The 14,401-nt window shown below is 35.5% G+C and overlaps 1 protein-coding gene across 2 annotated transcripts in view; it reads right to left on the bottom strand.

The window, feature by feature from the left end:
• Positions 1 to 14,401, bottom strand: part of CDKAL1 (CDK5 regulatory subunit associated protein 1 like 1) — a 392,981-nt gene that overhangs the window by 133,269 nt on the left and 245,311 nt on the right. For both annotated transcript variants that reach the window (XM_031049673.2, XM_005149870.3), the window contains one exon: positions 8,159 to 8,304. In XM_031049673.2, the coding sequence (XP_030905533.2) occupies positions 8,159 to 8,304 (146 nt within the window). The remainder of the gene's footprint in view (positions 1 to 8,158; positions 8,305 to 14,401) is intronic.

Genomic DNA, 14,401 nt, shown 5'->3' with positions numbered 1-14,401 from the left:
TAATTTCTTTTAATATATCAAATCTGAAAATTTAATACCATCATCAGAATTTTTACTTCAGAGCACTATAATATGTACACATGATGCATCTTAGATTTGTATGTGTACTAGTGTGTTAACACAATAAATACTTGAGTATCTTAACATATGCTTTGGATATGCTTAAAAATGCAGGAACAAATTAAAACTGAGAATTACATGTAAAATCAGTATTTAGCAAATAAACATGAATTAAACTTATTACTGTTTTTAAAACTGATTAGACTGCCCCCCTATTTCCATCCTAAGTTCTGATCCAGATGTTGAAACACAATTATGGAGAAAAAACAAAGTAGTGATTTTAGTTATTTTGTTTTAAAATACTAGAGCAATATAGTATCTAAGTAAAGAGAAGCATTTTTAAATCATCAATATTAAATGCTTTAAGAAGACTCATTTCTGATACATCATAATGCTTACAATTCCTTCCTTTTAAATATACTACAGAATTTATATTTTTGAAATTCAAAAAAAAAACCTCACCATTCATATGCCCTCAAGGGGGAAACAGAAAAAGATACCATCTTCTTACACTTTAGAAACTGGGAATCGGATGCATTTTACTAATTCATACTTCACCATCTAACTCTCATTTGGATTTTGCAAAAGAAAACTGTACGTAAGACTGCCCAGAAAAGGGAAAGCCTAACCATAACTGCATACAGAAAGTATCACCTGAGCACCTTTACTAGTTCTATTTAATTAAACAAGACAGTTTCTGCAACAAGCATAGTAAAAAGACTAAGTAAATTTTACATTTAATAAGGGTGTACCTCATTATTCAGCATTAATCAGCAAACATTTCAAAAACTATTCCTCCAATTTTTACCAAGGCAGAACACATCAGTGTTGTGCCCTGAAAACATCCAAAGTGTGAATGCTCTTGGTGCCCACCAAGCTTCCATTCAGACAGCTGTGCTCACCTTGAGCACTTCCAGGTTTCACAAGCTAGTTTCTACTACAGGAGTGGAACAGTAACAGGAGAGCCAGAAACCCTGCAGAAAAATATGTATTATCTAGAAGAAAATTCTATAAAAGAGGAGCACCATTTACATCCTGGTTAAACAGGAGAACATGCAGAACAGAATTGCTCAAGAAGCTGAAGAGACTTCATATTAAAAAAAAAAATAGATACCATATAGAAATTTTGAAATCATAATTCCCTAAACAGTACCTCCCCCCCAAAAAAATAGGTTGAGGCTACATTTAGTGCTATCTAATCATCAAAGCAGTCTGTAAATTTAGAATTACTTTATGTTAACATCACATTGCATGGCTCAATTTGGACTTCAGTATTTGCATGTGTACATCCTCAGGCTAAATGTAATTAGCATATGAACAACGGTCTGACAGATGTACAATAATTGACTAAACCACAGGAAAATAAGAATTACTGCCATACTCTTACTGTGAATTTGGGTAACAGTTGTAGGATATGTATATCCAGAAAACAAATGCTCTTTTATTACAAAGACTACTGTTACCCTGTCATGCATGGAACCTCTAAGTGTCTTGCTCAAAAAAAGTATGATCCTATTTAAGAAAGACAGCTTCTGAAAAATGAGCACTGCAAACTGTTGAAAAGATCTGCCTATGGTCTTTTAGCACTAATTTTCCACACGTATTAGAGAGTCACTGGCTTGGTTTGGGGTTTCTTGTTCTGTATTTCCCATTTTTGTACTTCCTTTAATTAGTTATACCCATACTAAAACAGGTACTAGAGTCCTCCAAGTTGACTCAGTCACATTCTTTATGGGACAGTTCCAGGCCCAACATTTTTCCGTCTCATTTAAACCTGAATTCAGTTGGCTGGAAGAAACAAGTGGAAGAAAGAGGTAAGCAAGAATGAGCTTAACTGTGAAACACCTATATTTTTTTTAACATCTTATGGGAACAAGATACTTGTCTTTTAAATTCATTACAGCCATTAATAAAAAATCTAGTGTAAAAATGATACAAGGGCTTTATTTCCAACTCTCTTTTGGGTACATGACTAAGTAAAAATGTAAGTAACTACTCTTATAAAAAGTCTTAAAAACCTCAGATAATGCATTATACCGTTATATGTATGCTCTTCAGTATAAATAACTCATACAATGAGAATACAAACAATGCTCCTAGTAAGAAAAAGTCAACTATTCTATGATTCTATGAAGGTAGTTTTTTGTAGCTCTGGAAGATTCTAAAAAATGAAAAGCTGAATGTCTAGAAAATAAGGGTACTGTAGCATTTGCTAAGAAAAGGGCAAAGAAATGCTGTACAAGCCAAAATTGAAAGACTGCCCTCCTAAAATTATATTCAGCTTGGTTAGAGTAATGTTACAGTAAGGAACTAAAAAGTTACCCTGGAATGCCTGATGTTTGTCTCTCCCCATTTAACACTGAAGGAGAATACACTTTTTAAATTTTGGTAGTTGATCATTAAATATTAAAAATATCCTAATGAAATTAATGGATCTGCAAGTGTTGAGCACCTTTGATACTTCTCACCTACTTATATCTCTTTCCATGACCTTGCAAATCAAATGCAAGCCAGGAAGACTTATAAATTTAGCAATTGCTTTATATGAGCCCAACTTTAAATTTCACAACACCTAAAGCCAGCTCTATCAGTAGTAAAAGGAGCTTGTAGTCCACAAGAGACTTCACCACCAATCCCTAGGGTAAAGTTTAGACACAAACTTAATCTACTTTTGTGCTATGTCTGTCTGGTGAAAATTCCCCATGTTTCAGGTTTTTTGGTACTAATTCAGTACTTTTAAAAAACAATTAATTTAAAAGACAAAAAAAGAGACACACATTTGGTAAAGTGATTAGGTCAGACCCCAAATGCAGACAAATGACAGAGTAAAGACAAGAGTCTAGAGACTGAGGTATTAAATTTCAGATAAGTACCAAATACACTCAGCAATTTCTTAGCAGAAAATATCATAATGATTTTAAACAGATGACATTTGCATTGCAGTACTCAGATTGCCAGAATAGATGTACTAAACCCCATTACAAAAAAAGCCTAAATCTGAAAGAGATGTCACGGTTTGTTAGGGACATGATTTGCACATCTGCAAAATGAGCTCGATTTCTCCCTGAGAAACAAAAGTGCATTTTCAGAAAGAGAATTAAACACATTCATGGTGTAAAAAGAGTGAGGGAGCTGTTACAGTCTACTTCATAATTACCTGCATTTTGAAAGTGAATAGAAAAATGTATATAAAAATAGTAAATGGCTATTTTAAAATTCTTCTATTCATTGCTTTCAAATTTTAGTTTAGGTAACTGGCATGATAATGTGATAAAGACAATACTACCACCATAAGACCTGGGATAGTTTCTAAACTGCAGATTTTCTGAAATAGTTGCAATTTAATGATGACACGTTCAGATGTTTATCTTTCGATGTGGACTCAATATTCAGGAGCTTACTATATGGACATCTTTCAGAAGGAAATTATTTACAGTTGCAAATGTGGATTTTCATAATTATTCAAGCGATAGTATTTAGAAACAAGCTTTTGGGAAGATATTTCTTCCCTGTTCATTATTTCAGTCAAAAGTTAGCTATTGGAAAATAGAGAAATTTTTCACACAGAAAATTTCTGGATGGCAAGACACTTACTTGTACAACAAATACAGACAAAGACCATGACAAACAGCTGATTGTCTACACAAGCTTTTATGTTATGTGTTATGATGTCCGAATAAGAACAACATCAGAACAGAAGACCAGAATCTGGTAAACAAATTACTGCTTGTGAAATTGGTCAGAGAGGAAAGAGCAGCCATACGGAAACATACTGGACAAAACTGTATTGAGGAAGCAGATTATGAAAGGTTTCATTCAGACACTTAAATATTTCTGTAAAAACTAAGGCTACCATCGATATCAAGCATGACTGAGAGGAAACAGCAGCTCAGTCTACCTTACTCCCAGACACAGTTTTAGCTTGAAGCAGCCTGTCTAAACATGCAAACAGATACAGCCTGGCTGCAACTGCAACAAGAGAGACAAAAGTCAGGCAGATCAAACAAAACAAGACAGTTACTGATGAATCCCCCAAATCCCTAAAAACAGAATTAAGAGGTGGCCTAGGAAGCTGCTGAAGTTACCATCTATCTGCTGGCTTACCTCTTTGTAAAGCAACAAGGAAGAAGGGAGCCTCCCTGAAGCCAGCTGTCCCAATGGACTATATAGCACCTTCTCTCAGTTTGGACAATATCTCCAGTTTCTTCAAACATTCAGCATCTGTCTGTAATTTGCTGGGAAACTCAAATTCAAATTTACACCTGTGTGAATAAACTCTTTGCAAGATTGTAATTTATTTTCCACTGCACTCATTTACTTTTGGTCTTTTACTTTCTTTTTCCAACTGCATGTATCTACATGATTATGTATCCACATATGCTCAAAAATCAATGCTTGGATTACCACTAAAAGTAACAGAGTCTAGGACAGGCTTACTAGTAAAAGTTTGATTTTTACAAAGAAAGAAATAGCGTTCTGCCTAACAGAGCTGTGGCTCTGCCCTCTGGCAGCCCACGTTTGCTGGCTTTCAGATGACACTGGAAAGCACAGATGTTTATGGTATGAATTATGAGACAATCTCAAGTGAACAACAGCAGCCACCCACAATTGGTACTACTCTTTTATCACGGAACACAAGCAAAAATGAATTGTAAGGCAAGCCCAGCTTTTCCTCAGCGTTATGCTATTTCCCAGAGCAGAAAGGTATAATGATTGAGCCTAGCCCTAAATTTCCTTGCATTTTTATCTGTCTAAATTGTGGGTTTACAATTCTTTTATCAAGTGGCAGTAATAGGGAAATATTAATATAAACTTTGATGAACATCATAATCACTTCACAAACTAGAAATGTAAGACCATATAGCATGGTCAACAATAGCAAACAAGGTTGTTTGGAAAAGACATTACCAGTCTGGATTTCTTAATGGGTACATATTCACACTGCTAATTATTCAAGCAATTACATAATATGACATTCAGATTTCAGGTTGCTTTAACTAAAATATATTCCAATTGTTTGCTTTTATCAGCAAAAGTAAATTTCAGGGGATTAAGTTCCAAAACTTGGAGATAATTAAAGCAGTCTTGCTCTTTTTGCAACTACAAACATCACCTTTCAGAAATATAATTTATGCTGAATCTTGAAAGTTGAGAACACTTGAAAAACAACTCACATTTTGATATAATGACACTACAATTAAAAGACTTTCTGATGCAAGTCTAAGTTGATCTCTGGATTAAATTTGCTAAGCAGCAATTTTTAAAGATCCTGTATTTAGTTGCAAACACACTGAAATAATACCTCATCCAGGAATCAGTCTTGCCAATAGTCCCACCAGACTACTGTGTTAGTCCCTAAAGACAACAGACTAGAGCACCAGTCTCTAGTTCCTACAGAGTGTGTACACGTTCTACAAGATCACCTCTTAAGTTCATCAGTGCATCCTCATTTCCTAGAAAGCTGCTGCTTTCTAGACTAGTTCACAAATAAATCCTCAATAAATATATATCTACACACATATTAGGTCAGTAGTTAATCTACAGATATATCAACTACCCAACAGTGTTTTTCCAAATACTTGAATTTACTGAAATTTCAGTGCAGAAAAGTGCAAAATATCAAAGAAGGACACCTCTACAATCAGTCTGGGCTCTCCAGAGCAAGGAAAGGTATTTGTTCCTTCAGAGAGAAAAACGTCCCAGTGTTTTGTTGGGTTGATTAAGAAAAGCAAAATTTGAGAATCGCTTGGTATCTTTGGGGTTCCAAAAGCAAAAGGATGACACGGCTCATTCTTTTCCTTTTTCCCCTCATTTTTTATTTGCTGTAATTCATTTTTATTCACTTATATATTTGAACTCAAATCGTCAAACACTTAACCGATAACATGTAATTCCTTGATGTTTATGTGGCTTTCATTATTCAGCAGGTCAGCCTATAAAATTATTGGTTTAATAGAGGTTTAGGTGAAGATACTATCAGAGAAGATGTCATTTTTAGAGACAAAGGCGCCATTTGGAGTTTACAGATAAGACCCTGTACATTTTGCATAGGAAGCTTCTAGATGACTTTATGGCCCCAGCAACAGAGAAAGATACAGGAGATTCTACTTTTGTTTATTTTTCCTTTTTGATAAAATAATCCCTTTTGGCTATTAAAGTTGTTCAAACACATTTAATTTTATCTATTCTGGCTCAAGGCTCTGGAGTTATCTGTAACAATGTAAAGCCCCAGCAAACTTTTTTGCTGAGATCTTTATAGGAATATCTATATGGGAATGTAATAGCTGGCTGCTGCCGTAAGAGCAGAGTGTAAAAATGAAGACACTATGCTCTCAAATGCAAAAGAAGGAAAAATTGAATTTTACAGACGTGCACATGTTGAAATATCCAAAACATTTTCTTTGCCTTGCATAGCTTCCTCATCCTGTTGCCATATGGTACAAAGAATTTTCCATCTTAATATTTGGAGACTCTTTTTCTAACAGAAGCTACTAGATAAATTGGTAGTTTCTTAATAAGCAGGATAAATAAAGTTTATTATTCTTTAAAATTAAGACAGCAAACCAATTATTTCTTCCTTGTTAAATTCACTACCAAAAAACCTGTGGAAAAAGACATATGTCATAGATTACTGTATATTCAATGACCAGCTGTTTTAAATTTGGATATTAAGTAATTCACTCTTTTCCGTGGCAAGCGCTGAATGATTTAATAAATTCTCATATGCCCCAACATGTGCCAGCTATACTTGGTTATCAAAAATCCAGCTGCTGTTACAACATTAGCTGCCAAAGCTAAAACTACTGAAGGGAATAATGAGTAACTTCAAGTCAACTAAGACACAAACTGACACAGTTCCCACTGAAGATATGTGGGAAAACAATGTATCTGTCAATTAAAAACTAACACTGACCCACAGTCACATGAAAATTAAGTGCCAAGAATTCATGTGTAGTGTTTAGGGTGGAAAATTAATGTCCAATCAACCTGTATGAAGACAAGCAGCTCCATTTCCATGAGTTGTCCTAGATGTATACGAATGTCCTATAAGCTACAAATACAGTTTGCAAAACCATTTATATTGTGTTGCAATTTGCTTTTCTTTCTTAGGTATCATAGTTCCCACACACCTCTTCCATGACATCTTACATAGCTAAACTGCTGTATTTTTCATTGATCATTAAAAACAAATCATGAAAATTTGATTCTTCTAAGTTCAAGTATTTTAATGCAATTGAAGAGTCAAAGGTACAACTCCACCACCTTTAATTCATTAAAACAAGCATACAAAAAAAAAAAAAACAAGGAAAAAAAATCCAAACAAAAAGAGAGAGAAAGCAGCTAAACAAAGTAACAGAAAGAATTCTCCAAACACCTATTTTTAGGGCAGTCAGCACAGAAATATCCACCAAAATTCATCACTAACAGATTTCAAAAGCTAAGAAGAGATTTCCTTGCATATTAAATTATTAGTTGTAGTTACAAAAGCTTTGCAGGTCAGTAACTTTCATCTTCAGGTCAGCATAAAAAAATACACAAGGATACGGTTTTTCATTTTTCAAAATTAGCTCTGTTAAGGGAAGTAATTTTGAAATTATCCTAGAAATCATAAGGAAGATTAGAGTATTACTATATTGACGTAAACGTACACCAGCTACAGGACAAAAATATTATTTAAAAAAACCCCACAAAACCAATCATTCACATTTGCTGGAGCTGGATCATCTCCAGTACACAAAATATACAATGCTCAAAAGCCACATTAAAGAAGACTTCAATAACATCAACTTCAAGCAGTCTATATATAGGACTTTAAGTATAAAACATAATTTTCAGAATGCTTTATTTGAAAAAGATTAGGAATATATTGACAAATTAAAAGCATGTCATGCAGAGATTTAAGATGCTTATAAAAGCTCAAGCAAAGGGGCAAACCACATCAAGGGGCTTACAGAAAACTCAGACTTTGAAAGCTTAAAGCAGTTCATTCTTTTCATACCTTAATTATGAAGTTGCTAGTAATTCTGTTTTCAGCCACATGTTCTTGACATTGCAAAAACCCCAACACTGTTATTTTCTCAAATATTAGTAGACTTACTTTGCTTTAAGGAAATCCACTACTTGTTTGAAGTCTGCTACACAGTATTCTCTTTTCATGTCCATAAGCACACTGTCAGAGGCTGACTGGACAGGTATATGCAGAAAAGCATACACCCTTGGATGATTGAGAATCTTCGCCATTTCCTAAGAGGTATTTAAAGAGAAGAAAAAGTTTTCAAACATTAGGAAAACAACATGCAAAACTCCTTTAAGTTAACATGCCGGATAGGTATCAGTAGTCATACTTCTGAAATCGAAACAATACTGAGTTGCAGTGGCCCAGTTTGAAACAGCAGGGACAGGTGAAAATACTTGGAAACATTTTTGGTTTTAAACCAAGTAAGAAAAGCTATGGGACTGCATTTTGTTTGGGGTAGGGATGTCATTCCCTACACAGTATTGGTTATTCAATTAAGAGAAAATTTCAGAGGCAAAGTATTATGATAGTGCTTTTCAGAGAGCGGCTGTTTTAATTTCAGAAGATGGCAAGGGTTAGCTGCTTTCTTGTCAGAGTCAAGTAAGTTCTCAAGATACCAATAGAAAATGTCTCTAACTGGAGTACCCTTAAACTTAGCTATCTGCTAATAAAGGTATACCTGGCCATTTGCAAACATGCTCTGATACTGGTCTAAAATATGCTACCTGTGCTATTTCAAAGAATATTCTCCAGGTATTAAGTGTTTGGCTACAAAATAGCCATCTATATATTTTGTAGATAATCAGGAAGCAGGTAAAAGCAGAGTGGCAGCTTCAAAAGAGACAGAGAATGTTAAACATTTTGTACAAAGGATCAGAAAGAAAACAAAGTAAAGGCAATAGCAAGATGCAAACAAACCCCCAAATCAAAGTCAAACCAAACCCCCAACTGAGGCTTGGCAGGGTGATGGAACATGAGGTGGAGAATATTTGCATCTCATGGAATATATGTGAGGTGGTCACATTTATTTCATTTCTATTATTTACACAATAAAGGACATAGAGTCTAACAAGAAAGTTTAAATATTTTTAGAAGTTGAGAAAAAAACAGCATCTAGATTGAACGGAATATGGTACAATCTGTCCTGTTAATCTTTACCCTGCAAAATATAAGTGAACTTGGACAAAGAATCATATTTACATGCCCAAGCAAATTTTAACTTCAGATTTACCCTTTCTCCCTGTGCACTGAACATACAGGACTTGGGCTGGGATCAAGCACTGCAGTACCTGCTCTTCTGCTATGTGTCTCCTGCACACCCCAGTCAGGCTCACCCACGCTATTTTGCTATTTTTCCTATTTTCTTTGACAGCATAGATACTCTGCCTGACAACACATACTGCTGCCAGACTTAAGTTTTAAATTGCAACTCTTTACAAATTCTTTCCAGACCATTAATCGGCAATATTAGTCACGCATCTAGATTTTCTGTCTGCATTTCTGTAAGACTGGCCTAGATTGTTCAATGAGACAGTAAACATCCTCATGCTTTTTAATTTTCAGGTACCTACCTTTTAAAAACACTGACTTTTAGAGCAAGAAGAGAAAATGCTCTTTCAGCACACACCTTTCACCTGACAAACATGCATACAAAACCTGAACTCTTTCACATAATTTTTTGAAAGCAGTTTTGAAAGTTTCTAAGACTCTGTTATGTCTAAGAGAAATGGTCACATTATTCAGTGGGATATCTACCCTATTTCAGGTATGTAAACTAAACATTACTGTAATAACTATACTGATAATAGACAGCATACAATTTGATGCACAGAAAGACTGTGTGCAATGAACCTGTCTCTCAGTGGAAGCTGGAGTTAGCTGGCCTAGTGAATAAATGCGTAAAGAAAAGGCAAAATCTGAAAATCTAAAATGTGTTTTCCTACCTAGAGGATCTCAAGAAAACACCCAACCAACCCTTAACCCACTAGTTGCTTATCTTATGGTAATGTGCAGAATCCTGAAATCAAATGCACATACAATACACATTACGTTACTTGGAAACATTCATCTGGCCTAGCTGCTGTGCTCACAGGTTTCAGGTATGTTCTGGACACTCAAAGTTCCTTCTAGAAAAGAGGAGGTTGCAAACAACTTTTTCTAGCACCAAGTCCTTTCTTTGCTTACTTTCTACATGTAAAGCCACATAAACAAGCTGCATGTGCTTTAAGCACTGAATTCCCTTTAAGTATATTATTTTCAGGTACAGATATGAATCAAAGGCCCAGTGATAAACTGGTTTCCTACCAAGTACTTCAGAATCATAACTATTAACTTGGTGAATTTAGCAGAGCATAAATTATGAACACAAATTATGAACACAAACCAAACACAAGACAGAAACATCTGATGACCCGCTGTCATTCACTTTTCAGTACCACTGGTGTTCTTAAATTTATCTTTCATAACCAGAAACTCGGAGTGAGCAGTTCAGAAGGAAAAGAGAATAACAAACTAAGTAAAAGTTTTTCATGATTACCTCAGGATTCTGGATGAATCCATCTACCAAAACTTGTAGTGTTCAGATATAAATATCACACTCTAACACAGCACTTTAAGGTAAGAGCGTTCCAGTCTTATCTTTTATTCTCCCTACACCTAAAACAACACTGAAGTACTTCAACACATAGGTTTGATTAAGTTACAGCTATGTACCAAACAATCATACTTAGTCAATGCTGACAGATTTTCCCATGCCACAGACTGCACACAGAATACTAGATTTCATCACTTAATAAAACTATTAGTTAATATCCCAGAGAGAACTTGAAGGACATCATGGGCTAACACATAACTGTACTTCACAGTGTCTCAACATTCTAAGCTTAACATCTGTTTCCTGTTGGTTTTTAATTTTTCTTTTACAAAGTGCTTTGCATTACTAAATATAATTACATATTTCAGTTAGAAGGAAAAATGCCATATAGAATTTTATTTCCATCTGGAAACAATAAATGAACAACTTTCTGAAATTGTATGACTGTGAAAGAAAATTTCTGTCTTTAATCATGATGGAACCAGCTGATTCCCTTTTCCTTTTATCCCCTGGAATCTAAGAATCTATGAACTAAGGGAAGCTCTACACAAAAATGACATTTCATGTAGGAATGAAAAGGTCAAAAAGTAGCACAATTTGGTTTAAGCTGACTTTACAAAAAATAAAAGCCACATACATTTGGAATCTAACAATGTATGTAAAATACCCTTCAGTATACTGAACACATAGGAAATATTTTTTTTCCCGGTTCTTAGCAGCTGGAGTACATCAGAACACAAGGCACATACCCAGAAAGATTTTTATCTAGTCAGTGTATTTTATCCTAGCAATTACAATACACAAGTTTAACCACCTAACCAGAAAATCACTCCTGTTTGTAATGACACCATGCGCAACCACAGAGAATCATAGAGACAATAAACATCAATATCTGTGCATCTTTATGTCAGCACTAGAAAGCTGTTCAGACAAAGATTCCTTTCCCTAACCTGAAGTAGGCAAAAATCCAGTATTTGAATTCTGCCTTATGTTTGAGTCACAATGATGTGAATAACTTGCTTCCCAGTAAAAGGATTTTGTCCTCTGCCAGCAGTGAAGCCCAAAGAAACCCTCATCCATATGGAAACATGACAAAATGGCACTCCCTCAAAACTTCTTTCCCTGTGGCAGATGTTAGTTTGGGATATGTCATGAGGGGTGTCTACTGACTGTTGTGTTTCAGAGGCCCAGTAATGCCACCGACAGCATGGTCTGGATAAAAATCAAGTGGCTGCAGTCCATTTTATAAATTCCTGTGCTGCAGTACAGTTCAGGAACAGATGTGATGTAGAGATGCAGGCATGGCAACGATGACACAGTCTGATCAAGCCTGGAAAGCTCATAACAGTTTTGTTAAAACTAATGAACAGGGAACCTTTTCCCTGCTTCCCACCCTCCATGGGTAATGTGGTTGTAAAACCCTAAGAAGGTGTAGGATGTATAATGGCAAACTTCCCCAAGGACATGGGCTGGAAGGCAATGCCTCCCCCTCATCTATGTATGAAGTGGAAGAGATATAATGAAGCCGTATGATGGGCAAGCTTAGCATAAAGATAAACTGAGGTCATACTGGAGCAGTTAGAAGTCCACACAATTCTGACCAATGTAATTTGAACCTTAAAATCAAATCTTCGGGTGCCAGATGGAGCACAAAAATCTGTTTTGTCATACGGGAAAAATGTCTTCTACATTACCAAACAAAAAGCTGGTATTAGCTCAGGCCACCCTTAGAAGTGGATATAAACCAGACTGCAAGCCATGATTTGTTGATAGAAAAACTAGCCGTGAGAGCCATATGCTCAGCCCTAGCTGTTCCCAGCTGTTCTCCTAGGTGTGGGATCTCTCTACTGCTTCCAACCTCATAAAACAGACAATGGTAGCTAGCTAAGAAATTCTTCTCCCTCATGGCTATCTGTTAAGCTTAATCTCCTAAAAAAACAAAAAAAGCCATACAAAAAACATCTACATCTACATGCCACATCTTCTTTTACTAAAAATTAGAACAGGCTAACAAGAGATCTTGCAAAAATAAAAACAAAAACCAAACAGACAAAAAAAACAACAAAAAACCCCACACAAAACAAAGAACCCAAACCCAAATAAATGACATTCAAACAACACCACAACACAATACTATATTTCATAGTTCAAAGCTTCAGTTGAAGTTTGTGGCATCTCTTCCCACAAGGCAGTGCACAAACAAGGAAATGCACAGCACCAAATAATTACTACCTGATTTTTAAACACAGAAACATCAAGAACTCTTCTCTCAGTTAACAAGTACACGTCTCTCTCCAAAATATGACTCCTAACATGGATATACATGGTATATCAAAGAACAGAAAGAGCCTCTTTGCAGAGTACAATTTTTTGCAGTTATCTGGTAAAAATAGCAATTTCCAGTGCAGCTATCCTAACCTGGGTTGCCAAAATACTTGGGGATAAAAAAACTGGTATCCCTATTGCAGCCTGCTTCCAGTACTACAGTAGGACTTTACATCAGGTAAAATGTAAAGCATCAGCATCTACATAGGATAAATGCTTATTGTTCATCACTCAGCCTCTATGGAGACATGAACCTACATGAAACATCTGAGTTTCTGCAAGAGTGTCACCAAATCACAGCTGATTAAGCAACACATTCAGCATTAATAGCACCACACTGATTTCCTCAAGGTATTGTACATTTTCAGTTCCACAAAAACTGATGGAAGTTGTGTGGTTAGAAACATGCAGTAAATGGTTCAGTGCTTTCAGATGAAAGCTGTTAACTGTTGCTGCTGCAGCCATCATTACAATTCTAAAGAGACTTTGTAGAGCTTCAGAGTGCTGTGTGTCCAGTTCCAATAAACAGATTCACTTTAAGGTTAAAAGTGCATTTAATTAATGGCTAGAGTCACGGTTTACTGACTTAAAGCCAGCCAACCAAACAGCTAATCCTAATTCCTTGTGAAATGATTAATTCTGATGTGCTAGAAAATACACACCTTTTCATTTTCTCCATGGTGCTAATTTCTCACCATTAAGCATTCCTCAAATGAAATATTTTTTTTTCCAGAAGTAAATTAATACTCCTTTTTGCAGTATGTATTAGAAACACATATTGGGAAGTTGCTTAAAAAGGTGATTTATTGCACCAGCAAACTGCATCTTTAAATAACTCTTCATCTCATTCATACTTTACGATAATTGACAATTAATTAAAGCATATAGAGGCACATGCAACAGTCGAGTAGGACTGTCACACTACATTTTCGTCTTCAGAAACATTCTTGAGTGAACCGGATAGCTAGATTCATCCATACCATGCATATGTTCGCCCCCTCAAAAATGAGAATCTCACACAATAAAGAATTGATGGTTTCTGTGCAGAAGGAAGTCACAGAATGAATGCACAGCCCACCAGAGTTCAGCTGCACTGAGACAGAGCAGTGCCAGGAAGCCTCCCTATTGTTCCTGTTTCAAACAAGGAAGTACAATACCTAAGATAGCATCTGATTTAGCAGGTTACAGTAGAAGAAAAATAGTGGGAAGTTTTAATCAAAATCTAAACCTTTAGGCAAGTGCTACCTCTTTCTCTGAGCTGAGGTAATTTTCATAGCTAAACAGAAAAAAAATTCTAAGCCATAATGACAAAATTGCATGATAGAATTTGCATTCTTCAATACTTCTTGCACATTTAACGTAACTAAAGTAACTGAATTTAAAGACTGGGTAGAAGAGATTTTATA

This window comes from Melopsittacus undulatus, chromosome 1 (genome assembly GCF_012275295.1).
Source record: "Melopsittacus undulatus isolate bMelUnd1 chromosome 1, bMelUnd1.mat.Z, whole genome shotgun sequence".
Lineage (NCBI taxonomy): Eukaryota > Metazoa > Chordata > Aves > Psittaciformes > Psittaculidae > Melopsittacus > Melopsittacus undulatus.
This window is presented reverse-complemented; position numbering and strand designations above follow the sequence as displayed.